This window comes from Sceloporus undulatus, chromosome 1 (genome assembly GCF_019175285.1).
Source record: "Sceloporus undulatus isolate JIND9_A2432 ecotype Alabama chromosome 1, SceUnd_v1.1, whole genome shotgun sequence".
In the NCBI taxonomy this organism is placed as follows: domain Eukaryota; kingdom Metazoa; phylum Chordata; class Lepidosauria; order Squamata; family Phrynosomatidae; genus Sceloporus; species Sceloporus undulatus.
In genome coordinates this window covers 262,725,712-262,753,320 of record NC_056522.1, presented here as the reverse complement: position 1 = coordinate 262,753,320, position 27,609 = coordinate 262,725,712, and the positions used below count along the sequence as shown (strand labels likewise).

Sequence of the window (27,609 nt, the reverse complement as noted above, 5' to 3'; positions counted from 1 at the left end):
CACTACTGTGGCCAGCATAGCCTCCTGCCTCACATGAGCATGCAGTACATCCATTGCAGCCTTACCAACTAGGACAGCTTAATTTTGCTACGTCTTTGAATAACTACTAGCAGAAGCTGGAGACTGATAGAAGAAATATTTATATTGCAGTCCTTCAACCACTTATTAGCTGTAAATCCCAATAAATTCAGTGAGACAGAGTGCTTTCAGAGATTTCCTACCAGTGTATGTTCAACTCATTCTATAGCAATTCTATCATTCCCTCCTTAAGGAGAGAGAGTGGGGGGGGGGGGGGGGGAGAATAAGTGAAAGAAATACAAGAGCCCATTCACATTAAATAATTATATTCCACCAGCTGCCATGGTTCTGTCCTATGGAATCCTGGGATTTGCAGGGGCAGCCAGAAACTGCTAATACCTCACCAGACTACAAACTCCAGGATTCCATAGGACAGTCATGGTGATTAATGTGGAATACAGCACTATATTTGTATAGTGTGAATGATTCCTAAGAAAACACAGGAAGTTACAAACAGGGAATATTGACATATCCTCTGCCCAAAGTACTGTGAAGGAGGTACTGGAGAATGGACAATAAAAGCCTTACCTGCAAGTATCCTTACTTCTGAGTAGACATGTATAGGACTGAGTAGACATGTATAGGACTCTTATACTACAAACTTATATTCTCTGGAAGTAAACCCTATTAAACTCAGGTAAAGTTTATTCTGTAAATACATATTACTGTTCCAACTTGAACAAAATTATAATAGAAGTATACCATCTTAGTTTAAATGTAAATGGTTTGCTATGATATAATGTAAATGGCTTAACATTTTAACCATTCAGGCCTATCCAGTGGATAATTTATTCAGACATAAACTCACAGGAAAGAGACTTACTCCTAGTGCATATGGGACAGCAGGCTTAAATACCACCAGTCTAAAATGAACATACTAGCAATGTTGAATTTCTTGCTTCAGAAGATTTTGTAAGTTTTCCAGTTAAGATGGTTTGAATGATAATATTGTTGAAATTACATTACTGCTGATGGGACTAAGATAGCTTGAGAATTGTCAGGGTCTTGCGGTAAGCTTGGCTGTGATGCAATGTCCTTTGGGGAGGCAGATGGCCAAAGTTCATAAGTCTATGAGTTGTGTGCACAGTTAGGTTTTCCGAAGGGTAACTGTGTTAAATCTATTGCAGCAGAACCAAGAAAGAGTTCAGTGACACCTTAAAGCTTAGAAATTTTATTATAACTTTCACATACGTTGATTGAAATATAATCCCCTTCATCAGATGCATCAAGTGCTACTTAGGATTTCAGGTATATAGGCAGGACTTGGGGTAGGACTGCAAGTAGTTGAGATCAAAGGGAAATTAAGCACAGAAAGTACTGACAGTGATATTGTATTATTAACAGTGACCAGTCAAAAAAACTGTTGCTCATAACACAAATACAGTTGGCCCTTCTTATACACGGATTTTTTATACATGGATTCAAGCATACACGGTTTGAAAATATTCCAAAAAAGTAAAAATTTACCTTGATTTTCCATTTTTATAAGGGACACCATTTTGCTATGTCATTATATTTAATGGGACTTGAGCATACACGGATTTTGTTATACACGGGGGATCTTGGAACCAAACCCCAGCGTATAACAAGGGTCCACTGTATCTTGATACTATATCAAGTTGAAACATATATAGAATCATAGAGTTGGAAGAGACCACCAGGCCCATCCCACCCAGCCCTCTGCTATGCAGGTACATACAGTCAAAGCACTTCTGACCGATGGCCATCCAGCTTCGGTTTAAAAAAATTAAAGAAGAAGGAGACTCCACCATCTTCCAGGGCAGAATCTTCCACTGTTGAATAGCTCTTACTGTCAAGGTCTTCCTAATGCTGAGGTGGAATCGCTTTTCTTGTAGTTTAGTATGGGAAAGATGTTACAGTATTCTGATTCAAATGCTGGGGAATAGACTGAAACATCCAAATTATTATAATATAGTCTTGTATAGAAATCTTGTAACACTTTTGAGACTCACTGAAAGAAAGAAGTTGGCAGCATGAGCTTTTGTAGCCTTCAGTCTACTTCCTCAGATGCATTTCATCCTAAATCCTAAATGCATCATAAGAAGTAGACTGAAGTCTAGAAACCTCATGCTGTCAACTTCTTTCTTTCAGTGAGTCTCAAAGGTGCTACTAGATCTCTCTAGATATCAATTCTACATATTAACACGGCTATATCTCTGAATAACAGCCTTCCAAGTCAGAGAAGAGATACATTGCTTGCATTACAGCTGTCCAGCATCCCCTTCCCTCTGCACCTGCCTCCTGCTCTTGAATAGCCCCTGCCATGGTTCCTTTTCATGGGCATCTTCCAGCTCCAATTTCTTCCCTCCTGTGCCCCATTTTTTTTACCTCCTACACTGTTGTACCTAAGAGGGTTATTATTTCCCCATGCCCTAACACCGCCCATGATTCCCAGGAATTTTCTGGAGACCTGTTCTCCTTTCCCAGTAGATAAGGGTGGGGCATCCCTTAATTTGTAACTTGGGTATCTCCTCCTACTTGCTCCAATTAGTAGGAAGAAGAAAATAACTTTCCAGCGTTGGGGTGGTGGCAGCGAGGAACCCCTAGAAGTTTTTCTTGCCTACCACTCCAATCAGGCATATAATTAACTTAGAAATTAATTTAGCCATAAATGGTTATCCATTTATTGCCCTTTTAAACAACCCACTAGTCAAAGGTTATCTGGGTGCTGTACAATCTGCTAAATACATGAAGAGAAACAATGAGTAAAAAACAGAGTAGAGCTGAGGCGGTCAGTTCAGATATGGATGTATCTTGGTTTCTCATTATCTGATGTCTGAACTGCTTTTATTACAAATGATAATCTTGTGGGTAAATTGCTGTGAGATTACCTGAACTTTCTGCATGCGCTATTTGATCTTTTCACATATGTAAGATGTCTTCTGTTGGGCAGCAGATATCATATGAACATACATATGTGAAGCTGACCCTTTCATAAATATACATGGATTTATAAGCTCTTTAAACCCATACACTGTTTCTATTAAAGAGCTTCCTTATACCTGCTAGTTTCCATGTGAGCATCAACTGATACTATGCAAAATGGAATAACTGGGAGGAGAAGGAAGAGAACAGCAGCAGTAAAGTGCTCCAGATAGTTATTAATATGCAAAGTAGATTACAGCAGCTATTCTATGAGGAAGCTCTGGCAATGGAGTTGCCAAAGGGAAAATCCAGACTCAGGCATACTTTTGCTATAAGGTGTCAGTCATAAACACTGATTTAAGAATATAGCCCATTGACATTAGTGGGCTATCCTTCCAAAGGGGTGTGTTTACACATGTTGGACTATGGTTCCAAACTCAAATCTTTGCAAAAAGGAAAGAAATTGCTGTAGCTAGCTCTCATCTTTTCAGTTTTTACCAGCTGGTCTGGACCCTCTCTCACTCCATCAAAGCCAACCATTCTGCTAGGAACAGAAGTATGACTTTCTGTTAAAGCAGCAGGTGAAGGTGGTCATCTGGAAGCCACTGAACCTTTCTGTCCACAGTTGGATTGATAAGGTGTCAGCAAATTCCAGTATGGCTCAGGAAGGCTAGCAACTTCTAATAAAGTTAAGACGTGAGGCGATTTCTTGGAGGCCTGTGCTTAGGCCATTTTTAAAAAGTTCTCAGCTGTTCAGAGCAGCAAGTTGGCTTGTCATTAGCAGATTTTCTACTAGGCCAAAAGGGTGAGACCCTATTCTATCAAGATGGCACCTGCTGCATTGCAACTACTTCTGAGAAGGTGTTTTGACTGTAAGGAACCTAACCAAATATACAAGTAAGAACTAGGGCCCAGATTTACTTTCCTCCTCCTTCTTCCTGGTCCCTTTTCCTTTTATGTTATGTATTTTTGTTTGAAAACTTGAGACCTGAGACTGTTTTGTTGTTGATATTTGGAAGCATTTATAAAGAAACATGTTTAATCAGAAGAATGGAATAAAAATGCTATAAATATATAAAAGGTGTACCGAGGGTGTTTGCCTTGCCAGTAATATATGGATCTTGTCACAAGAGCAACCTTTTGCTTCTCTCCAGAACAGGCAGTTGAAAAAGGAAACCGATATTGTGAAATTAAAGAGCGAGATTGTGTTTGCTGAGAGGAATTGCCACAAGAGGAAGTTCTGGAACTTCCAGTTCTCTTCAAAGAATGGGTTAAGATTCACTGATGATTACTGAAGTTCACTAGGCTACTATAGGAGCAGTTGTTTGGATGAAGCCTCTTGAAAGACACTCAAGAACAAAAATGTTGGCTTGATGGATAGCAAAAGATAAATTAAAAAAATAAATAGGAAGATTCTGCTAATTAATAAAGGCACTTCAAAAGTAGGGCATAATGTAATTAGATACAGACGTTGTAAGGTCCAAAACACACTGCAGAAATAATCCAGTTTGAGACCCCCTTAACTGCCTTGGTTCTGGGCTAGGGAACTGTAGTTGGTTGTGGCACCAAAGCTCTCTGAGAGAATGCTAAATGTCTCACAAAAGTACAGTTCCTAGAATTCTCTAGCACTGAGCCTGGGCAGTTAAAGTGGATTATTTCTGCAGTGCATTTTGGACCTAAGAGGCTTGACCAGGAAACCATTTCTTGGAAGCTTTGGGTTAGTCTGAAACAGAATCACAGAGCTGGAACGGACTCTTTCTCTGAACTGCTGGTCCCTCTCATCCCTTGCCTTCATATGGTCCAGTACGAGGTTCAACTAGCTGCACATCCATGTACACGTACCAACATTCACAGCCTACCATTCATAACAGTACACTTACATACTACATAAGGTGGCGCGCCCACAGAAGCAGCAGAGATCCCTGGTTTGTCCTCCTCCTCCACTGTCTCCACTGCAACTGTTTGTGTAAGTAGAGTAACATTTTACTATGTTTTTGGTTATGTACATACACATATACATGTATGTATATATATATATATATATATATATATATATATATATATATACACATATACACACACACACACACACACACAGAGAGAGAGAGAGAGAGAGACAGAGACAGAGAGAGTATGCATATATTTTATCTATAGGCACATAAAGAAACACACATAAGCATATTATATAAATATACATGGCTATAAGTTAGCATGTACATACAGTACCTATACACACATGCAGGTACATACATAAGCATATGCACACACACAACATATGGAGCTTGGTATGTTTAGCCTGGAGAAGAGAAGGTCAAAAGGTGATATGATAGCCCTGTTTAAATATTTGAAGGTGCGTCACATTGAGGATGGAGCAAGCTTGTTTTCTGCTGCTCCAGAGAACAGGACCCGGAACAATGGATGCAAACTACAGGAAAAGAGATTCCACGGTCCAAAACACACTGCAGAAATAATCAAGTTTGAGACCGTTTTAACTGCCCTGGCTCAGTGTTAGAGAGTCTTGGGAACTGTAGGCCCAGTACAGATGGGCCTGAAAGCAACTAAATTGTGCGATGCTGCTGCACAGCAAAAAAAGGAGCGCTAAAAAGGGGCAGCTTTTTGTGCCACCATTGGTGGCGTGAACACATCACTGCTACACTGCTCCATTTGGATGCAGTGCAGCAGTAACGTCATCGCTCCGCACGCCGTCAATACGACACTGTGTAGTGATGACGCCCTAGTCATGTGCTAGGGTTGCGGGACGTGTGGGTGCTCTGCCCCGAGGCAACCCTAGAGCGTGACGAGGACGTCATTCAGGGCCTGTCTATACCGGGCCGTAGTTTGCCGTAGCACCAGAGCTCTCTCTCACAGAGAAGGCTCAATGTCTCTCACAAAACAGGGGAGCCCTGGTGGCCCTGGTTAAATGTCTGTACTGCAGCCACTCACTCACAAGCCATAAGGTTGCGAGTTCAAGACCAGCAAAAGGGCTCAAGCTCAATTCAGGCTTGCATCCTTCCAAGGTGGCTAAAATGAGTACAGTGGTACCTCGGGATACGAAATACCCAGGTTACGAAATTTCCGGGATACGAAAAAATCCCATTGGAAATCATTGTTCCGGGTTACGAATGTTTTTTCGGGTTACGAAAAAATTTTTTGGTGCTTTTCAGCGCTTTTTCGCACGAAACGCGGCTTTTCCCCATTAGCGCCTATGGCAATTCGGCTTACGAAGGCTTTTCGGGTTACGAAAGCGGCCGCGGAACGAATTAATTTCGTAACCCGAGGGAGCAGTGTACCCAGATAGTTGGGGGCAATTAGCTTACAATTTGTAAACTGCAATTAGGGAGTGCTTAAGTGCACTGATAAGCGGTATAGAAATGTACTTGCTACTGCTAACTACATATCCCAGGATTCCCTAGCATTGAGCCAGGACAGTTAAGGCGGTCTCAAAGTGGTTTCTTTCTGCAGTGTGTTTGGGCCTCTCTCTCACCTCAACATCAGGAGGATGTTTGGCAGTGGAAGATGGTCCCTCAGAGAGTGGTGGAGCCTCCTCCTTTGGAGGTCTTTAAGCAGAGGCTGGGTGGCCATCTGTTAGGAATGCTTTGATTGAGAGTTCCTGCATGGCAGAATGGGGTTGGACTGGGTGGCCCTCTTGGGGGTGTGTCTTCCAACTCTATGCTTTCCCTTCATGTATACCTAAAGATGGCTGTCATTTCTCTTCTCAGTCAAAAGTTACAAATATATATGTGTGTGGGGAATGTAACAGCACTTGAAAGCACTGCCATTAAAAACAAACAAAGAAACTGTAAAAATAAGACAAACTGTACAGCATCAAGGCAGTTAAAGAGGGGTGAAAGCGCATTAAGAATACTGCAGTGCGGACACAGCCGCCCTCAACGGCTCTCCCCCTCCTTTCCTGGGCCTTTAAAAACGAGGCGGTTGCTAGGAGACGCTCCCGGCAGCCATTTTAGGCAGGAGAAGGACCCCGCCCCGGTGACGCCAGCGTCAGGGCGCGAGACAACTAGGCAACCTCCCCCGTCCTCGGCGGCCACAAGGGAAGGGCTGGGCGGGGCTATGCAGATTTTTGCTCAGACTCCTCCAATGGGGAGTGAGCGGGTGGGCGGGGCTCTGTGGGAGAGGTATATCTAGGGCAGCCAGCAGGACGAGGAGGTTCTTCTTGAGCAGAGTGACAGCCGGGCTTCCTCCGTCTCTGGCCTATAGATCCGGTAAGCGCAGGGAAACTATCCGGGGTTGGCCATGTGGCAAAGTACTGCAGCCTCCGGGATCCCCCAAACCGTGGAGCGTTTATCATGCCGACCGAAGAGTATGAAACACATGCGCTTTTTAAGTGTCTATTTTGTCTTACGCACTTCGGTTGACCCCATAAAGGCATGACTCTTTTGTGGATTGTGGATGTTGCAGTAGTACTTTGCCAAGATGGGGGGTCTTTTCCCTCCCAGCTGTTTGCGTGCTGCGTGTATTTCCTGGGCTCCATAAAGGCATCCATGATTATGGATGCTGGGTTTTACAGTACTTTGGTAAGATCAAATGTCCTCCCTTTTGAGCATGGATTTATATTTGTATGACTATTTTAAGGTTTTATTTTCTGTCCAGGAGGAGTTCCCAAATGACTAAGAGGCATGTATGTGTCCATGTTCATATGAGTGGGTTTTAGATTTTATTTTGTAATGCCCTCTATTTTTCTGGGATGTCCTACCTTTTGGGGGTCCCTTGCCCTCCTTTGCGGATGTGACATCTGGTCACTCTGGTGGCACCGGATTTGGGACCAGGGAGAGGATCGCCTTTGGGTCTTCTTGGGAGGAAAGGGAAAACTGAATGCCAGCCCTGGTTATTGGTGCAGTGACAGCAACACCCCTCCCTGACTGGAAATAGCATGACTTCATGAAACAAAGCACTCAGTTTAAAAAGTGCACTGGGATGACTTTTATGCTGCGCCCACACTGCAAAAATAATCCAGTTTGAGACTGCTTTAAAATGAATAGGTAAAAAAACCTTTGGCACCACTGATGTTGTTTCATGCTGTGCAAGGATGGAAAAGAGACTCTAGTTGAGGCCTTTCCATCCTGAGGCATTTGTCTTACAGATCTTTGCTCCCACAGGATCTTTGGTTCCATCATCATCATCTCCACCATCATCACCCTTTATTACAGTCAACAGACCATTAGGATGTTTGGTTCTGTCAGACTGCAGACACTCAATGTGTTTCAGTTGTGTTACCATTATTCAACTGATGGCAGCAGACAACTGTATGTTGTTTTGTGACTGAAAGTTTTGTTCTGATTTTGTGTGAATTCTGCACTCCTTTTCAGTCCAGAAAGCTCACGCAAAGCCTTTTTTAAAGAGTACCCTATTGTTAGATTTCTCTCATGCTCTGAAAAGAGTATCAAACTAGCTGATTTCCCTATTTATTATCCATGGCATCTAGATCAAAGTTCACAAGAGCCTCCCAATATATGATGCCCTGGAATAAATAGCACTTAACACTAGCTACTTGGGTTACATTTTCCATTTTTATTAGCAATACTATAGCTTTTTGTTGTTGTTGTTGTGAGCCTTTAACTTGTTTCTGCCTTACGGAGACCCAAAGATGAAACTATCATGAGGTTTTCTTGGCAAGCTTTATTCAGAGGTGGTTTGCCATTGCCTTGCTCTGAGGCTGAGAGTGTGTGACTTGCCCAGGGTCATCCAGTAGGTTTCCATGGCTGAGATGGGAATTGAACCCTGGTCTCCAACACTCAGACCACTACCCCATATTCAGCATTTTTAGTGTGAATAGTCTTGTCTGAAAGTACAACTGAATTTTTAAAACGTAGAACAAATAATATCAAAGTGGAAAATGTTAAAGAAGCATACGTTAAAGCTGAATCATGAATGTTGAGTTTTGTACCACCAAAGACTACATCTGTGTTTTGAGAAGTGCTGTGGAGAAACTGGGATTAGCTGTTGATCAGCAGACATCTCCTTGGGAAAACCAGAGGCCCCAGGGGAGAGGAGACTTACTCTGTAACCACAGCACTAGTAAGAGAACACCTAATTAACCCTTCAACAGGCAAAGAACCAGAATAGATGTATTTTCCCATAGGTTACTTACTGTGAAGTGTTTATTTGCCCACTGTGATAAGAAGCTTCTTAACAGTGCTCCCATTCCTAAAATATGTGCTACTGACTCACAGGTCTCGCGGTGGCAGTCAGAGTAGTGAGCTACATGATATTTAATCCTTTGAGAGTCAGACCTCAGTGATTTCTCCATGCTTTAAGGAGTGGTGGGACTTTCAACTATGAGTAAGGATTTCAGTTACCAAATCAGGATGAACAACTTGCCTGGGGCATACCTTTCCCCAGAGCCCACACCCTCCCATCATAGCAGAAAACTTTCCATTGCAGTTTCTGCTACCATAACCCCAGTGATTTGCTTGGGAAATATAGAACACCTTGTTTCTGGCATTAAAATTTTACTGGGAAACATGGTGTGCTCTGTCTGTCATTGTGTGCTTACAAGTTGTTTCCAACCTATGGTGACATAAAGGTTAACCTATCATGGGTTTTCTTGGGAAGATTACTCAGAGGGGGCGCCTTTGCCTTCCTCTTAGGCTAAGGGAGTGCAACTTACTCAAGGTGACCCAGTTTTCATGGCCAAGCAGGGATCCAAACCCTGAGCCTTAGTCCAGCACCCAAACCACTATGCCACATGTTTGCCAGGTCTGGATTTCATTGGCAGTGATGGAGCCATTGGTGGTCACAACAGTTGGAGGTGGAGCAGAGGAATTGCCAGGGGCCACATGCAGACTACAGGCTAAATAAACTTCATTGAAAAGAGGAAGCAGTGGGAAACTGGTTAGTTCCTGTATATAATCTTTGCTCCAGATCTTGTCTTTAAACTAGGAATGGTGAAACTTTTTCAGCTGTGGGCCACATTCACTTAAGCATAACTTTCTCAAGGTTGCATGCCAATAACAGGTGTGGATCCAAGCAGAAAGTGGGCAAAAACAATGTAACACAACCCCTCCCCTTCTTCTTGAGCTACAGGAAAAGACATTCCACCTAAGGATTAGGAAGAACTTTACAGCAATATCTGTTTGACAGTGGAACACCCTCTGATGTTTATCACACTATGCTCTTAAGTGCTACTTCCGTGTGCTCCTCTAGCAGCCTCCTGTTGTGCTGGTGGCAGTTTTAAGGAGCTGAACTTCTCTGCCTGAGAATTCTAAATACCCCTCCTTAAAACTGCCAATCCCAGCATGCAACAGGAGGCAGCTAGAGGAGTCACACTGGATAGTACCTCTTTAAGAGCATAGTGTGATAAACATCCATGTTAGAGAGTGGTGGAGTGTCCTTCATTGGAAGTTTCTAAACAGAGGCTGGATGGCCATTGTTGGGGTGCTTTGCTTGTGTCATCCTGCATGGAAGGGGTTTGGATTGGATGTCCCTTGGGGGTCTCTTCCAGCTCTGATTCTGCGGTTCTGTGATTGACAGGAGATTTGGGCAGGACCACACAAATGGAATGTATATTCTAATCAACATGCATGGGGTTTGAGGCAGCTAGGAGGGAAACACTGTTCATTGGCTCTAAAGCTCGTAAGTTATCTCTGGTCTATAATGGAAGTATGTGGGAAATATTACAGTACTTGTGATCCTTGGTTGAGAGAAAGTGATTTACATGTGAATCTGTGTGTTGGTCTGTTGTTGAACGACAAGGCCACGAGTGGAGGATATGTGGGAGGATATATGTGTCTATTTAATTAGCAATCCATTGTCTGTGGGGAAACCCCTGACCCTGGGTAGTGTACGTTTCCATGTACCGAGTCTTAATTTGGGAGGCCATTGAAAGCCACAACACTTGGACAACTGCAATGGAAGAAGAAACACTGAAAAGAAAAAAGTTTAGCTACCAGTCCTAAGAAACACCAAAATTAAGACTCAGTATATAGAAATGAACACCACCCAGGATCAGAGGGTTTCCTTGCAGACAATGGATTGCTAATTAAATACACAATACCTCCCACACATTCACTTCCATGCACCACCCTCGTGAAGATGCCAGCCAGTGCAAGTGAAACGTCAGGATAAAGACTTCCAAACGCGGCCACTAGCCTGTAAAACCCACAGAAAATAATTTAAACACTTTAAAACAGTTTTAAACAGTTCAACAAACAAAACAAACATCCACAGACTGAAAAGATTTTACTAGGGTCGCAATAGTCAGGTGATCAGGCACTATCACCTTGTATAGAATGAAGGCAGTGTCAGTACAGCGGGCCTTTGATATCCATTGGGGTTTGGTTCCAGGAGTGGATACCAAAATCCATGGATTATCAAGTCCCATTAAATACAGTGGCATAGTAAAGGCATGTCCCTTAAATAAAACTGCAAAATCAAGGTTTCCTTTTTGGATTTTTAAAATAATAATTTGAAGCCAGGGATAGTTGAATCTATGGATATGGAGGGCCGACTATACTACAGTAATTAGGTTCCAAAAGTGGGTGCTGTAATTGAGAAAGCCCTGCAGCCTTTTGGTCTGCCTTTAGGAAAATAATCAAATTACAATCTTTATTTATAGCAAAATGTCTTTGCTTTACAGGTTGCTTTCAGGATTGAACAGGTCACATTCAGAATATTTCGTTGTTAGCTGTGATGAATTTTGGTGCGTTTATTATTGGCCATTAAAAAAAAAATCTCATGGCCAGCGTACCCAGTGTACAGTTGATGTGTAGGGAGCTGTCGTGTGGGTTTGGGTTTTGGGCTGGAAAGTGTCGTCAGAAGCTGTGATCAATGATGAAATTGGAAGAAGGGATGGGGCATGGTTAACTCTTTCTGCTGTTTCTATTCCAAATCATTCCTCAGCCAGGGAAAAAGATACAGAGACTCTTAATCTTCCCTACCTTCCCCCCTTCTAACAAGAAGAGAGTGACTTGAGCAAACACATGGCTGGAGGGGAAAGGATTAAGCATCACATCCCTCCGTTGTCTGCTTCGTATTTTAAAAAATATAAAAGGGTCTGGACTTTGGTGAGGAATTTATAAATTGATCCTAATATAGGATGGTGCCAACTAACGTTGAATGTTGGTCAGCTTTGAGCAGCATTCCCTATTCTGCCAAGTGGCCTATACTGGCTGGGAATGCAAGATGTTTCTAACTCCTCTTGAAGGCACCACATTGAAAAAATGTTGCTGTAGAGACAAAATAGTGTTAATGCCGACTCACTTTCATAAGCGCTGACATGCATCCTGAGAATGAATCACCTCTCTTGTGTTCTAGGAAACTTTACTATGAAGCAAGACTGTGTTGAGCAAGTTGGTAACTAGGCCGGGCTCTATGTAGCTGCTGAATATAGTTTTCTCTGCCAGCTAATTTGCCATGAGTCAGCCTTCAGAAATGCCTTTTTGTGGTTCAATTTCAGCCAAATAACAAGCATAAGGAAAATAATGATGTGCGTAATTCTGAAAGGGAAAAAAGGAACTAAAGTAAGATTTCTGCAGAGCTGAACACCTGACACCTACAGGAGATTGATTGATTGATTGATTGTGGTGATGGTAGGCTGGTGTTATGCCTGCAGAAATGAGGTTTGACCCTTCCTAACTGATTGTAGTAAATATCTCTTGAAAAGACTGCAAGTAACATCAGAAGCATTTAGGCAGGACTAGAGCCAGCATAGTGTGTGTTCTTGCCAGTGGTCAGAATGAACCACATCCACTGAAGGTGCTTTTGAAATTAGGCCAAAAGGTGGCAAGTTATCCATCCAGATACAGTCCCTTTCAGATTCTGACTGCCTAGTACTGAAAGGTAGACCTTCAGAGACGCTCTTCTAGCAAGTGAGGTAAGACCAGCTGCCTGTGAATAACAGAAGCATTTCATGTAAAACCTGTTTGGTGCAGACTCCTTTGGATTAGGTTGCAAGTGGTTAGCAGGAGGACCTTGGACAAGGACAGAAAATATCTGTTGAGGAACTTTGCCTTGCCACTAAGAGACTTGGTAAATGCTGTAGGCAAAACCTAACTGAATAGGAACTGTAGTCCATCTCAGTTGTTCTGAAGAAGTAATAATTTCTCTCCTCCCCGCAACCTTCCTCTTTTTCCAGCTGTTACCTCAAATATGGACCTTGACATCCAGTCTACAGAGCTCAGTGAGACCAAATGGAAAGAACTTATTCCATCCCTGAGGCAGTACAAAACTATCCGGTAAATAAAATTCTAGTGGACTGTTATCTATACGGGGCTATTTTAAGGGTTTACAGTCCGACACCTGCAAGAGCTCCATTTAGGTACAGCTTCAGATGGTTTGAAAATTGGGGCAGGGGACAAGAAGGAAGAGAAGAGACTGACCTGGCTGAAACATATAGAGATGCTTTTTATAGGGAAGACTTCACTGTCGTTTATTAGTATCTTTTAGAAAGTTTTTATAGAGAAACATAATGGTGCTGATGCTTTTTCCCCAGAGGATTATGATGCTCCTCAAGCACTAGAGATCTGCTTTGCTCACTCGTGGTAGTTTCTGGCTGAGTGACAGCCACAGCTTTTGTCGGTATAGAAATGCCCCCTTTTTGGAACTAGAACCTCCTTCCCTATTGGCACATTCTCCCTGTTGAAAGGAAGTGTGAAAGATGAAACTTCTGCCTCCATCCTGTCTTTTAGATGCTCCTGCCATTCTTGATGTGCTAGGTGCTGGTGTCAATCTTCAGGGTTTTTTATGCGAGGGCTTACATGTATATGTGAGCTTTGTATGCACACTCACTCTGTGTCTTTTTTTAAGGTGGGATATAAATTAGATAATTGGCATAGTTTCCCATTCCAGAACTGTCTTAATTGCCCATTGTTATGTATAAGAGAGGCAAGGGAACTACTACTATTAAAATAGAAGCCACTAATTTTTGGCATATTGTAGGATACACACATGGACCCACAGTGATGTTACACAGGATTTTTTTTTAAACTCTCAGGTTTTATTCAGATGATTTAAACAATTTAGGAGTTTTCTAATACAGCTTGGAAAGGCAGAACATTGTGAGTGATCAATGACTTACTTCACCGGGCTATTAAAACTCATAGCTGGCTCCTCTTCTCATTTTCAGGCTTGATGACTGCAATCTGTCTACCAGTAATTGTAAGGATATCTCTACTATTCTGAGTACAAACCAAGACCTGACTGAACTGAAACTGAATAACAATGAACTGGGAGATTCTGGTGTGGAGGTGCTGTCCAAAGGATTGTTACATCCAAGTTGTAAGCTTCAGAAACTATGGTAAATCCTTGTCAATCTGTAGCAGCTTAAATTGCATTAGATGAAGTTTGCTGCAGATGGGAAAGTTTACAGTAATCTTATCTTTTGTGTCACTCCCATATATAGCCGGCTAAGCAAATGCCTCAGGATTTCTACCAGATTTAGCATAAATTTTCCATCTATCACTGTGTTTGAACACCTATGGTCATATTTCCCATATTCTTGTAATCAAATTACCACAGCATGGGTTTTCGTGGGCCAATTGGACTAGGTGATCTCTACCAATTGGTAATAGCATTAATTATGCAAATTGACAAGTATGCTGGCAAGACAGTCCAAGGGATTACCCCCTTCCCAATGTTAACCCAGAGGCAGTAACGTTATTTTTCACATACTTAAAACACCTCTTATTCACCTTCACAAGATGATCTGATACGCTAGATCACAGGATGTGGGTTTGAAAAATATGGGGATGAAAAAAGAGTTCAGAAGGAGTGTTCTCCACTTCTCACACTTGTGTAGGGGCTATCTTGGCTTTTTGGTTTCATTCACCAGCCCACACACCAGTTATCTACAGCCTGCCTGGGTATGCACTTCCTTTGCATGGCTTGATTGCCTTGTATATATCTCTTTGGAGAGAATCCTAGTCATGTAAAATGCAAAAGGCTGGCTTTTCCAGTCTGTCTGGAAAAGAAGCTGCTTTATAACAAGTCAAGCCATTTGTCAGTCTAGCTCAGTATTGTCCACACTGATTGGTAGTAACTCCAGCATTTCAGGCAAGGAGTCTTTTCCAAAATTACCAGGGTCTGAACTGGGGCCTTCTGTGTACTCAATCATGGAACAACAGTCTGTTCCCCTAAGATCTACATGAAAAGCTCTACATTAAGCAAGTTTTGGGCAGCCCCTGTGGTCCTCTGGATCTTGATTACCAGTCACAACATAAAGTGCTTTGAGTAGCTTGCAATAAATGTAACACCCATGTAAGTGTAAAATAAACTGTAAAATTAAAATCAGATAAATTCTGCAAATAAATTCTGCAGAAAATAAAACTTGCATTAAAAATGGGGTTTTAAAAATTCACAACTACATGAGTCATTTAAAAGACCTTGGTCATAGAAGAATTTTTGTGTGACAGTGAAGTAGCACAAAGGTGGCATTGGGTAGAGCTCTCTGAGAAAGATGTTCCACGCCTGGGATGCCATTATGGTTCCTATCAACTTGGACCATTGAACATGCCCCATTGCTATCGTAGTGTGCAAATGTAACCCACAAAGGTGGTCTGGTTTACCATAAGCATAGATCAGAGACAAAAATTGAACGTGTTGAATTCTGGGAAGGCTCACTTCATTGTGAACTGTTGTTCCAGGCTGCAGAACTGCAACCTGACTGAAGCCTGCTGTGAGAATCTCCGTTCTGTGCTTAGCAGCAAATCATCGTTGACTGAGTTGCACTTGGGGGATAATACTTTGGGCACATCAGGAGTGAAAGTGTTGTGCCAGGGACTTCTGGATCCAAACTGCCAACTGGAAAATCTTCAGTAAGTGACTATTAGGGTGGCAAGCAAATATTTTGGGGTTGAAAATATTGTTCAACTTGTAAATTTTCTTTTTGAGAGGGGAAAAAAGCCTTTGCAGCTTGCTGTAGTAAGGGATTTTCTCAGTGGAGTCAGATAGACAGACTATGTTAATGACAAGCAAAAAACATGCCTTACAAGAAGATTTCACTAGAGAGAAAACCATATTTACATAGGATTTATGAATAGGTTAAAAGCAAATTTTTATATAAGAAGATCTTGTATGGTTGAAAAGCTAAGTATTGAATTGTATACAGTCTACATCACCTTCCACAATCCATTGCCCTCCAGGTGGGTTGGAGTGTAACTTGCATAATCTTTCAACCAATGATGCCCTTTAAAAAAAAGTAAAAGCAATCCATGTAATTCACTGAGTGCAGGATTGGCTGTATACAGCAACAGTGGCCATTGCTGACTGAAGCTTATAGTGATTTCTCAACTCATTGGAGGGTGTCACATTGGGAAAGGTTGGCTTAGTTGCACATTCAGCGTGAGGAACAGTGAAGCAGGCACTTCAGTACCTGAGACGGTCAGAGCCCCATTCTTATTTCTTAGAGGTCTTTGTATTCTTCTGCTTTCCCATAGCCTGGAGTACTGTGAACTCTCAGCAGAAAATGTGGAGGCTATCAGCTCTGCCTTACGCACCAAGTCATCCCTGAAGGAACTCAATCTGAGCAACAACAGTCTAGGAGATGCTGCAGTGAAGCAGCTTTGTCAGAGTGTGCTGGATACCAGATGTAATCTGCAGACACTTCGGTGAGTTGCAACTTCTTCCTTCTTTTAACATCATCCCACTTGGGGTTGCATCAAATTACCTATTTGCCTTGCTGATTATTACAGTGACTTCATATGGGATAGATTTGGGGTTTCCATAAAACTCTTAGTCTTAGTCTGTGTTGGATCTCTGAAGTACTGACACAATCATGGGGATGATGTTGATGACTCCTGCATTATCATGTCACCCCAGCTGCTGTATCAACTGATACTTGTCCTTAAGCACATGTCTTTAAATCCATCAGAGCTTTATGTGCCTTTATGGGGTAGATATAGCATCACTCTTTGGCTGAAGAATAAAATTCTTCACAACCTGGGTAACAAGTCTGCAAGGTTCCTATTTTCCTAGTGTGTTACTGCAGTCTTCAAGAGAATATTTCACTTCTCAATTCTATAGTCCAAAAATTTGGCAGGGAATTGAGTCTAGGCTTAGCTATAGATCAGTGCTCAGCATAGTTTTGGTTGTGAATAGTGGGAGAATGTTGCCTTTGTAATTGCTAGGGCTGAGGTGCTGAAAATTTGATTGGAATCTTCTCCTATATGCATCATTTGTGTATTTGCCACTTCTTTTTCCTGCTCTGGTGGCTGCCATTCCCTTTTCCAATAAGGTTTATGTGAGGTGCAAAAGTCTTGTTTTCCATTCAGTTTTCCTTCTGTGCTGTCTGCTGGGTGCAGCAGGCTGCCAGGAGAAGAACAGGTCAGTCTCTTCTTTTGCTGGTATCTTGGTTTCCTTCCAGGCTGAGGAGGGGAAGATGTGCTTTTCTTCAGCCCAGCACAGAGCTGCTGGTCTAGAAGCTAGAAAAGAGAGTTTGCCCCTTCACTTAGTAGATTGTGGGAGACGACATGAAAGAGAAGGGGGCAGGGCTACAAAAGAGTGGGAAGAACAGGTAGAAACATTCTGCATTTGGCTGGTATGCCATAAGCTCCCTGCCCCTTCTCTGGACCAAAACAGTATTGCTGTGGTCAAAGAAGCATAATGTATGTGTGGGTAAGAGACTTACTAAAAGCCCACATGGATACAGTTACTGCTGGTCTTTGCTAACGGATCCAAGCCTCAGTGCAGCTGCTGGAGTCTGCCAGGTGCCTTTTCCTGCTCACCCAACAAAAGGAGTTGGGTAAGGAAAGGACCACTTGTAAGGATTCCTAATTCCTGGAGAATCAAACATATGAACATAGAAGCTTGTCTGTCCAACACATGTACATGTGGTCAGGGTAAAATGAATGTCACCATAACCTAGTTTCTCTAGGTTCCATTTAAGCATTTATAGAACATAAAGACTGTATGGACACCATCTCTGTATATCACAGTTTTGGATCTGACCCCAGGTATTGCAAACAGATTGATGATAGAGTAATCATGATTACTGTTTGCAGCCTCTGATAGTGTGGCCCTTTTAAAAAGTCAAAGCAACTCATGTAAATTCACTGAATTCCTGTTTGGCTGTATACAGAAAACAGTGAGATTTCCTGTAATAATAATGTGGAGATTTATCCCAAGAATAATCAATGGGCAAGGGGGGCAGTTTTGTTCTAAAATTTACATACTTCATGACAAAAGGGAAATACATTTCATGATTAACTGTCTTTGGAGAAGGCTTTTGAGCAAAGTGCTAAATTAAAGGAATCCTTATTGGCTAATAAAATAGTTCCCTTGGTGAAGTCAAAACAACATGTCTCCAAATGCTGGCTATGGAGGGAGAGCTACTGACACAAATGGGAGGAAAAAGTTCTCCATTGTTTGACTGTCTGGCAAAACAATGTTTACTATTGTCCTTGGTTTCTGTTTTCTTGCAGGTTGGAGAACTGTGATGTCACTGCTAATAGCTGTGAGGACCTCAGTACTGTTCTCAGCACAAAGCCATCCTTGACAGAGCTGTGTATAGGCGAGAACAAGATTGGTGATACCGGTGTGGCACTCCTGTGCCAAGCTGTGCTAAATCCAAATTGCAAAGTACAGAAGCTGTGGTAAGTGGCTTGTCTGGAGCAGTGACATGTTAAGCACAAGCTGTCACAGAGCAGAGTTGACTGTTCCTCACAGAATAAGCCAAGGACTTCAATGTACTGGTAAATAATCACACCACCAGAATCAAGTATTGCAGACAAGGGAGCAAGTCTGGCCCAAGTCTGAATTGAGATCCTGCCTTGAATCCTGGTTGGGATGGAAAGGTTGGGTACACATACAGTGTTGTTGTTGTTGTTGACTACCCTAAGACAAACCTATCACAGGGTTTTATTGGCAAAATTTGTTCAGAAAGGTTTCTTCCAGTGCCTCCCTCTGATGCTGAGTGAGTCTGACTTTCCTAAGGTCACCCAGTGGGTTGTCATGGCCAAGCAGGGATTTGAGCTCTGGTCTCCAGAGTCATAGTCCAATGCTCAAATCACTATACAATGGTCATTATGTACATATATGCAAGTACAGGTTTTCCACATTAAAAAAAATCAAAAATCCAAATCACCTGTAGTTCTGAGAATTTTTAATGAGGAAGAATTACCCTGTACTATTACTGTTCCCACAAGCCTGTTTTCTCTGACAGAAGTATTCTTTTGAGGCAAGTGCAAATAATTGGGGAAAGATTATATATATTTCTCTTCATCTTTACATTGAACTTTTACAGATTTGTATTTGTAATAATCCATTACATGTAGAAACAATATTGGCAGAAAGAACTCAATACACACAATTTTCATAGTGATTTTTAATTTTGCTTTAAAAAGATATTTTTCTACTTATGTGAATATAGACCATAAACCCAAATTCTACATATTTGTTTATATAAATAGCCATCAAACCTTCCTGCATCAGATGCATTAGTAAAGAGTTCTGACCCCATGATCTGTATTCATGAGGTTTCAGCTCTATCTCATATGTTTGCCTTTGAATTCTCTGCTGTTTGTACTTAATGCAAATGAAACTGAGAAAGCTTTGATGGCAATTCTTATCTATGCTGACTTAATACAAGAAACTGTGTTAACCTTGTGTGGACTGTAAGAGCCCAGCATAGTGCATGCTAGCTGAAGGCAGTGCATTGTAAAAATTTTCAGATCTATTCTTAACTGTTGTGTGTGTTGGTCTAAAATGACTATTATTTCAGGTTATGGGAATGTGGTATCTCGGCTTCTGGCTGCAAAGACCTCTCTAATATTATTGGTACTAAAGAGACTCTCAAGGAAATGAGCCTGATTGGAAATGATCTGAAGGATGAAGGGATGGAGTTCTTATGTCAAGGGCTGAAGAATCCAAACACTAAACTCCAGTCACTTTGGTAAGTACTTAGGAGCTTTGCTTTATAATAGGTAGGCATAGGTGACTTGAGCCCAGTCCAGCTTCTTCGGTGATTAACATTTAGTTTCTGAAACCAAGAATTCCCTCATACAATATTTCTTCAGGAAATCAAGTTTTGGGGAAATGTGAAAGTACTTGATCTCTCTAGCAGAATAATAAATTTGCAAGACAAAAGCTAAACTATAACTGGCCTTACAACCACCCCCTCACATATATACAGGGTCTGGCAGAGAAATAAATAAACTTAGGGGCAAAACAAATGGCCCCGAAGCAGTGGTTTGACTCCACCGCTTTGATCGCTGGATTGGGGCAGCAGCAACTGCATGCCACGGCCCTGATCCGGCATTTTTCCAGCCCCAAAAGAAGTGGCAAAATGCCACTGCTTTTTGGGCTGAAAAAAGCCGCCCTTTCCACTGTGGCGGTGGCGGCTTTCCCCTGTTTCTGCAGTGTGGTGCATGTAAATGCCGTGCCACAGAAACATCATGATGCCGCCTGCTGTGTGGGCAGTGGGGTGGGGTGATGCCAGCTTGGGGGTGGCATTGGGACATCTGCTGTTTGTATGTCACACCCCCATACCACCCTCTTTATGCCCGTCCTCTTTGCCCATTAGTTTTCTTTGTAAAAAAACATATAGCTAGTTGTACTTACAGTACTTGTCCATATACAAATACATGATACAATCAAGGAAAGAGAGAAGAAGAGAAAAAATGACTAGGTTAGAGTGAGATGCAGTAAGAGATGAGGTGTTGTAAAGCAACAAACAGACAGGAAGCCTGCAAACATGCACATTAGCAATCTGTGAGCAAAGGGCTGCAACGGTTGCTAACTCTAACATAAGTTGGAACAAAGATCTCAGCCTTACTGTGAACAGTAACAAAGCTCCAGTAACAAAGGCGGGATACAGACCGCTCAAAAAGGGCAGTCTATCTGTGCCTTGTTTTGCTACGTGAGGGCGCCGCAGCAGACAAACTGCGTGGCTCCCTCATGCAGCCAAAACAACCTGCAAAAAGAGGGTTCTATTTGCAGCGCAACTATGCGGACGCTGGGATGTGCAGACGCGAAGTGTCCATCGCATCAAAATGGCAGCACCCATGTGTATAGGGCGCCGCCATTTTGGTGCCCCGGTCACGTGCTAGGGGTGAGGCCAGTATGGGCGGTGCACCCTCGGCCATCCCCTAGTACATGACGGGGGCGCCGCAAAGGCCTGTCTGGGGAGGGCCAATGTAACTGTAGTAAGGTTTCCTCCTTTTTATGTGCTACCTCAATATCTGCTAAAGTAGGGATGTAGAACTTTTGGTTCATTGGACATTTTGAGTTACAGCTACTGCAGTTGCTCCACACCAGCTGTTTCTATGAGGTTAATGGAAGTAGAAATTAAAAACATCTGCAGTGCTAACACTTCCCCACCCAGAGTTTAAAGTCTAGTCTGAATAGACATGAATGACTGAGGGCCACTCAAAGTCTTTGTTGCAGTTCACATGAGGGGAAATGATTTGTGTTCTTGGCCCATGTGGAGCAGGGATGGGTAGGTGGAGGAACATCACTAACCTTTCAGGAGTTTGTTCCATATCTCCTCCATTGAAAAAGGCATTGCTTGTCATCCTGGTTTTTTAATTTGCTTCAGAGAAGCCAAGAATGTTTCAAGACACAGGGCAAATACCTTTCTAGTTGTAAAATGTCAGGACTGTCAGAGGTAACTCCTTGTCTGTCTTCCATAGGATGAGAGAATGTGGTCTGACCAGAGCCTGTTGTAAGAACCTTGGCTTGGCTCTCAGTGCAAACAGTGTTTTGAAAGACCTGCACATTGGGGGCAACAAGCTTGGTGATGCAGGGGTGATTCAGCTGTGTGAGGGTATCCTGAATCCCACCTGCAACCTGCAATCCCTCTGGTAAGTGATCATCTAAATACATTACCTTTTGAACACAGCAAACAAGGACACTACATAAGCATTTTGATGTAAGAACAATGCCTTGCTGGAAGGAGCCCTCTTTAAAATGTTCTGATTTGAATTCATGTGCCTTTCCATTAAAGCTTGCCATAGAATCTCTTCCATGGACACATTTTTTGTATTGTACCGTACTTGAAAAGGGGCCTATGATTGAAGTGCCCTTTATAAATGTAACATTAGAATTACATTATAAATCCAACAGTGGAAGGCCTTTCCCTTTAGAAACAGGTTTTTTTGTTTCTGATACAGAGGAATTTGGCTTCTTCCTCTTGGAAGATGGCTTCATTCTTGTTGAAGGCTCTAATGTCCTTGCTTCTAAATGCACATTTTCCTTACTTGGTTCAGAACAAGCAGTTTGATTAGACCGAACTAAGCTACTTGCCTTGAACTAGGTGAGTAAAATTTGTATTTTGAATAACTTTGTTACGGTTGTGCTGGAGTGTAGCTCATAGTCCCTATTCTGATTTGCGACTTCAAATATATTGGAATATACAACTTGAGATCCTCCAGATGTTAGACTTCAACCTCCAGCAGTCCTGATTAGCATAATCTGTGGTGAGGAATGCTGGGTGTTTCAGTTCAGTAACAGCTGGAAAGCTACACATTTCCCATTCCTGCCAGAGCTACTTGTGGTATATATTGTTCAAAAACATTTCTAAAAGACAAAATGTGCATAGCTGAAGTTTTCTAGGTTAGGCATGAACATTAAAAAAATACAGTTCCTGTCTTTGTGCTTAAAATCTAATATTGTACAACATGAAAAGAAAAAGAGTTAGAAAGTAAGCCAGTTCAGGGACTAGTTTTTCAGTTATGTGCAACCAAGTATGGAACAGCTGCTGAGGCAGAGACTTCTGCAAGAGGAGGATGTTAACTAGCAAATTGGTCCCAGGTGACTAGTGATGTTTCCACACATACACAGTTGTAGCAGTATTACACTAAAGATTCTGTCCTAATGAATCCTAGGATTTGTAGTTTTATGAGGTATTTAGAATTCGTACTTAGAGAACAGTAGTGTTGTAGTTGAGGAGAGTGGACTGCAAATCCAGAGATTCTGTAGGATGAAGCCTGAGCAATTAAAGTGGTATTGAACTAGTATAACTGTGCAGTGTATATAAAGTCTAAAGCTCTATTGTCTCACCTCCCCCTTTTCTAAAGTAAAGTGGAATGCTTTCTAATAGCCAGATGTTTGCAATGGTAAGCAATATTCTACTTTTGTTTGGATTACATCTGCCATAAACCTTAGCCAGTATAGCCACTTGACAGGGATTGTGGCAGTTGTGAACCAAAATATTTGGAAAATGCCATGTTGTCTATTTACTGTATTTATACCCTGCCCTTCAGTGCTAAAGGCTCTCAGAGCAGCTTACAATTATTATTATTTTTAATTACACAGTTCCCTACCCTCAGGCTTACAATCTAAAAAGACACAACACAAAAGGAGAAGGGAATGGTGGTGGGGAAGAGGATCAGGCCCAGCAGTTCTTCTCTCCCTCTGAGGCCTGGACCAAGGCAGATGGACTGGAAGGAGGGCTCTGCTTCTTAATCTAGGCCAGGCCCAAAGGAGCTGGGCCTGCATCTCTCCCTCCATGGCTGGATAGCACTACTAGCCATGCTGTAAGCATATTCTATTTTAGCCACAAGAAGTTATATGTTAATAGACTTTACAAACATGAATGAGCTTGTATATATATTAATGGACCTTAAGAGCAGAAAAATAATGAGATGGGATAGGAAATATGTAGCACTGTAGATTGTGCCCTCCGTTCCTTACTAGTGACAGTCCTGACTGATGGGAGTTGCAATCTAATATTTCTAGGGGAAAAGCATTCTGTCTTGGGTTTGCAGTCAGCTCTTCTTGTTATCTCCAGTGCATGGAGACTCTATCCTAGGGTGTTCTTGGCATGATTTATTTAAAGGAGGTTTGCCATTGCCTTCCTCAATGGCTGAGAGAATGTGTCTTGCCCAAAATCACCTAACAGGTTTAATGGCTGAGCAGAGATTCAAACCTTGATCTCCCTAGAGTCCTAGAGCAGCACTCAGACCACTGTACCACATGTTCTTATAAAACAATAATAAGTGGAGTTCTACAAATCCTGGGAATGGCTTGCTTTCATTCTCTTCTGTTCCTAGGTTGGGGCAGTCAGATCTCACAGCAGCTTGCTGTGACAAGCTTGCTGAGGTGATTGTTGGAAAACCATCTCTGCAAGAATTGGATGTGAGCTACAGCCACATAGGGGACGAAGGAGCGCGTAAGCTCTGTGAAGCAGTGAAGAGTCCCAACTGCCACCTGAAGTATCTCATGTGAGTCCTTCATAAGATGCTAGGAACTGGAGAAATTGTTGGGTTGGGGGTGAATAAAAGAGCACCTTCACAGATGGGGCGCAGATTGCAAACAGTGCATAATTGCATTCCAATCAAAATGGTATACAGGATTCTCATCAAGCCTCCTGGCTCTGGCCTTTGGAAAGATCTCCATTACATTTTAAGTAAATCTGTCATTTACTCCTGGCTATCCAGCCAACATAGTCAGCCCTGCTATTAGGAGGAATGCGTGCCTCAAGCAGCAGATACTTTGGAACAAAGAGTGGCAACAGGGTGCTGGAAGACATACCTGTGTGCAGTACAGGCTGCTGCCTTTGGATGGATACTGTCCCATCAGTAGTGTTAAAGTAAAGATCAGCAGTCAGTCTGGTCAGCAGTTGTGCAAGGAATTGGGGAATGCAAAATGTCTTAGATGACCCCCTGCAGATCATTGTTCTGATCAGCATTTCAGTGAGCTCCTGAATCATTAATTTCAGTAGAGACATTCAAGAGGTAGCCATCTTTATCTCTCTTTTGGAAATGACAGTGTTTTCTTGCTATATACTGGAAGCAAATGGCTGTAAAATACAGATCTTTAGGATCATATAGACCAGCCATGACTGGCATTAGAAATAGATTTGCTTGACTTATTGACATGTTCGCCAGACAGTCATTACAACACCTGTGGAATGACACTACAACATGACTGTGCAGTGGGTAGCGATCACACAGGTGAGTTTTGCAATACAATAGGCATCAGTCCACAACAGCCTATGCCAAATGAAATAGGTTAGTTATTGAGGTAATGCAAGACTGGCTTGTGGTACCATACTTCTTTTGGGGTAGTCCATACCAAAGAATGAACTTCCTCCACTATTCATATGTTTATCATCTTGGCTTGTATCTCTTTGGGTCCCATCTTTGTCGCTTTATGTATTATTATTTTTATTATGGTATTTATACCCTGCCCTTCAGCCCTTATGACTATCAGAGCGGCTTACAATTATTATTTTTAATCAGACTGTTCCCTGCCCTCAGGCCTTAATGACTCTTCAAGTCTCTTGAGACTGAGTTTATCATTCCCATCACCATGCCCACGTGTTTTGCATTTCTACTCCCCTCGTGCATTGGTATACAGTAGTATGTTTGGTATACCCTTGGTATCCTCTGAGGTTTGTTCCAGGACACTGCATGGATGCCAGAGTCTGTGGATGCTCAAATCTTATTAAATACAATGGCATAGTAAAAAGGTGTCCCTTAAATAAAATTACAAAATTAAAGTTTGCATTTTGGGATGTATATCTTTAAAAATAATTTCAAACAGTGGATGGTTGAATCTGTGGGTGAAAAATCCATGGATACAGAGGGCCAATTGTATAGGCTCCACTCCATGCATCTGAAGAAGTGGACTGGACACCATGGAAGCTTGTTTTAATTTTTTTTCTCAGAGCCTATGATGCTATACAAGTCCTTTATATCTCTTTATGTACAATTATCTTTGTCTTCACTATCCACTGGGCATTACCTGTGGAAGGCAATACTCTCTTAGCCATTTCATCTTGGGTATTGAGCTCTTCTATGTGTTGCTGCTATGTTATGGAAAAGCAAATGCCCATTTTGGCTTGATTTTATGTTTGGGCCCATTCCCACTGAAGGAATAACCCGCGTCCTGATTTGTGACTGCCTCACTATTTTAATCAATTCCAAAAGGCCCCGTGTTCCCACTATGAAAATGGAGCCTCTTTGGAATCAATTCTTTGGGAGGGCATGCTTGTCATTCCCATTGGAGCTGGGGAAGACAAGCAGCCCTTCACCGGACCCTCTTCTCCCTTTCTTTCTTCTTCCCCTTCCCTCCCTTTCTTTCTTTCTTTCTTCCTTTCTTCTCCATCCCTCCCCCCCTCTTCTTCTCCCATCCTACCTTTTTCTTCCTACTTCCTCCACCAGGCCTCCGCCGCTTCCCCAGGTGTGGCAGGACTGCTGGCGCTGCAGCCATGGCAGCCAGCATGGGGCAAGTGGCAGCAGTGCAGCAGCACAGGTGGCCCTGTGAGCCCTGGGGAAGTGGCGGAGACCTGGCTGAAGTGCCAGTGGCCCCACCAGCCCTGGAGAAGTGGTGGAGGCCTGGCTGAAGCGCCGGTGACCCCGCCAGCCCCGGGGAAATGGCAGAGGCCCAGGGGAGGAAATAGGAAGAAGAAGGTAGGATGGGAGGAGGAAGGAGGGATGGGAAAGAAAGGAAGGGAGGGGAGGGAAAAAAGAGAGAAAGGGCCAACGTACCGGCAATAGGAAGAAAGGGAGCTGGGAAAAGGAGAAAAAGGATGGAATTTTTGGGTCCTCCACCCCCCCCCCCCCCCAAAAGTAATCACATAAGCAATAGATAGGCCTAGCAGCTACTCACCTTTCCAATTAGCTGCTAAGATGATCTATTGCTTGTGCGATTAGCTTTAATTTACAAAAAAAGGACCCAAAATGGCAGCACTGAGGGTGCGGGTGACATCTGGATGGATGACACACACCTCCCTCTGCCATTCTGAAAAGAATTGATCCCAATCTGACGTTCTCACATGTTGAACACGGGTTGGGATCGATTCTTACCAAAAGGACCGCAAAATAATTCCTAACAAAATACCCTGGCTTTTTTGCGTTTACCCTGTTTTTTTCCCACTGGAATCAATCAGATGAGGATCTGAATCGATTTTCAGTGGGAACTGGTGCCTTTTAACTCGATTTTGGGTTCAAGGCTTTTGGTAATGGGAACGAGCCCTTTGACTCCTCAAGCAAAGTGATGCCTGAACTTTCATCTTTAACCTTGACTGACACTAACTTTTACTGAATTCGTTTGCAGTCTGTATGACACGTACTGGTCTACTCCAATAGATGAAGCACTGAAGGCCCTGGAAGAGCTGAAGCCTGGATTTAAACTTGTTACATGAGTTGCACAAGCTTGCTATGACTACTTCTACTGTCTCTTTCTTCTCTAGGGATTCTTTTTGTAAACCAAAAGCATAGCCCATACAATGATGGACTTCAAACGATTCCAAATTCATGGACTTGGCAAATACAGTCTGCCTAGAAAGCACATTCAAGGAGGTATTGGCACTTCAGAGCTGGTGAGGCAGCTCATATAGAAAAGTGCTGGAATATCTCCTGGGTCCAGGCTATATAAAATTAATAATAAATCATGCTGGTAGGTTGTATTGCCATTTGGTAAATACAAAGTACAAAAAAAAAATCTCTTGTGAGGTGCAATAAAGCAATAGTGGATATGTGCAGATAGCACAGGATTCTTCCTAGGGGAAGAACTATATTGGAAATGTTCTACATAGCCTTAATTAGAGATAATGTTTCCTTTAATTGCTACAGTAATGACAAAACTTGTGCCCTCAACTTAAATATCAGTGATTTTCAAGCTTTCTGCTGAAAATGTAACAAGTGAACTTTGTGTATCTTAATCAGCAAATCTAGCTCTGTAGAAACCTGAATAAAGTTTGCTTGCAAAGAGATTGTATCCATGATTTTGTTTTTGTTTGCTTTTTGTTTC

At 42.4% G+C, this 27,609-nt stretch overlaps 1 protein-coding gene across 2 annotated transcripts; it reads left to right on the top strand.

Moving 5' to 3' along the window:
• Positions 1 to 7,088: 7,088 nt before the first annotated feature.
• On the top strand, positions 7,089 to 27,569 carry RNH1 (ribonuclease/angiogenin inhibitor 1). 2 transcript variants are annotated; one of them, XM_042445447.1, is made up of 10 exons: positions 7,089 to 7,184; positions 13,055 to 13,154; positions 14,045 to 14,215; positions 15,561 to 15,731; positions 16,353 to 16,523; positions 18,336 to 18,506; positions 19,634 to 19,804; positions 21,543 to 21,713; positions 23,904 to 24,074; positions 26,914 to 27,569. In XM_042445447.1, exons 2-10 carry the CDS (start codon positions 13,069 to 13,071, stop codon positions 26,999 to 27,001), a joined length of 1,371 nt encoding a protein of 456 aa, XP_042301381.1. In that variant the 5' UTR covers positions 7,089 to 7,184; positions 13,055 to 13,068; the 3' UTR covers positions 27,002 to 27,569. The 2 variants fall into 2 exon arrangements, with proteins under 2 accessions (XP_042301381.1, XP_042301382.1); XM_042445448.1 differs by lacking the exon at positions 7,089 to 7,184 and adding an exon at positions 7,264 to 7,496.
• The last annotated feature ends 40 nt before the right edge of the window (positions 27,570 to 27,609 follow it).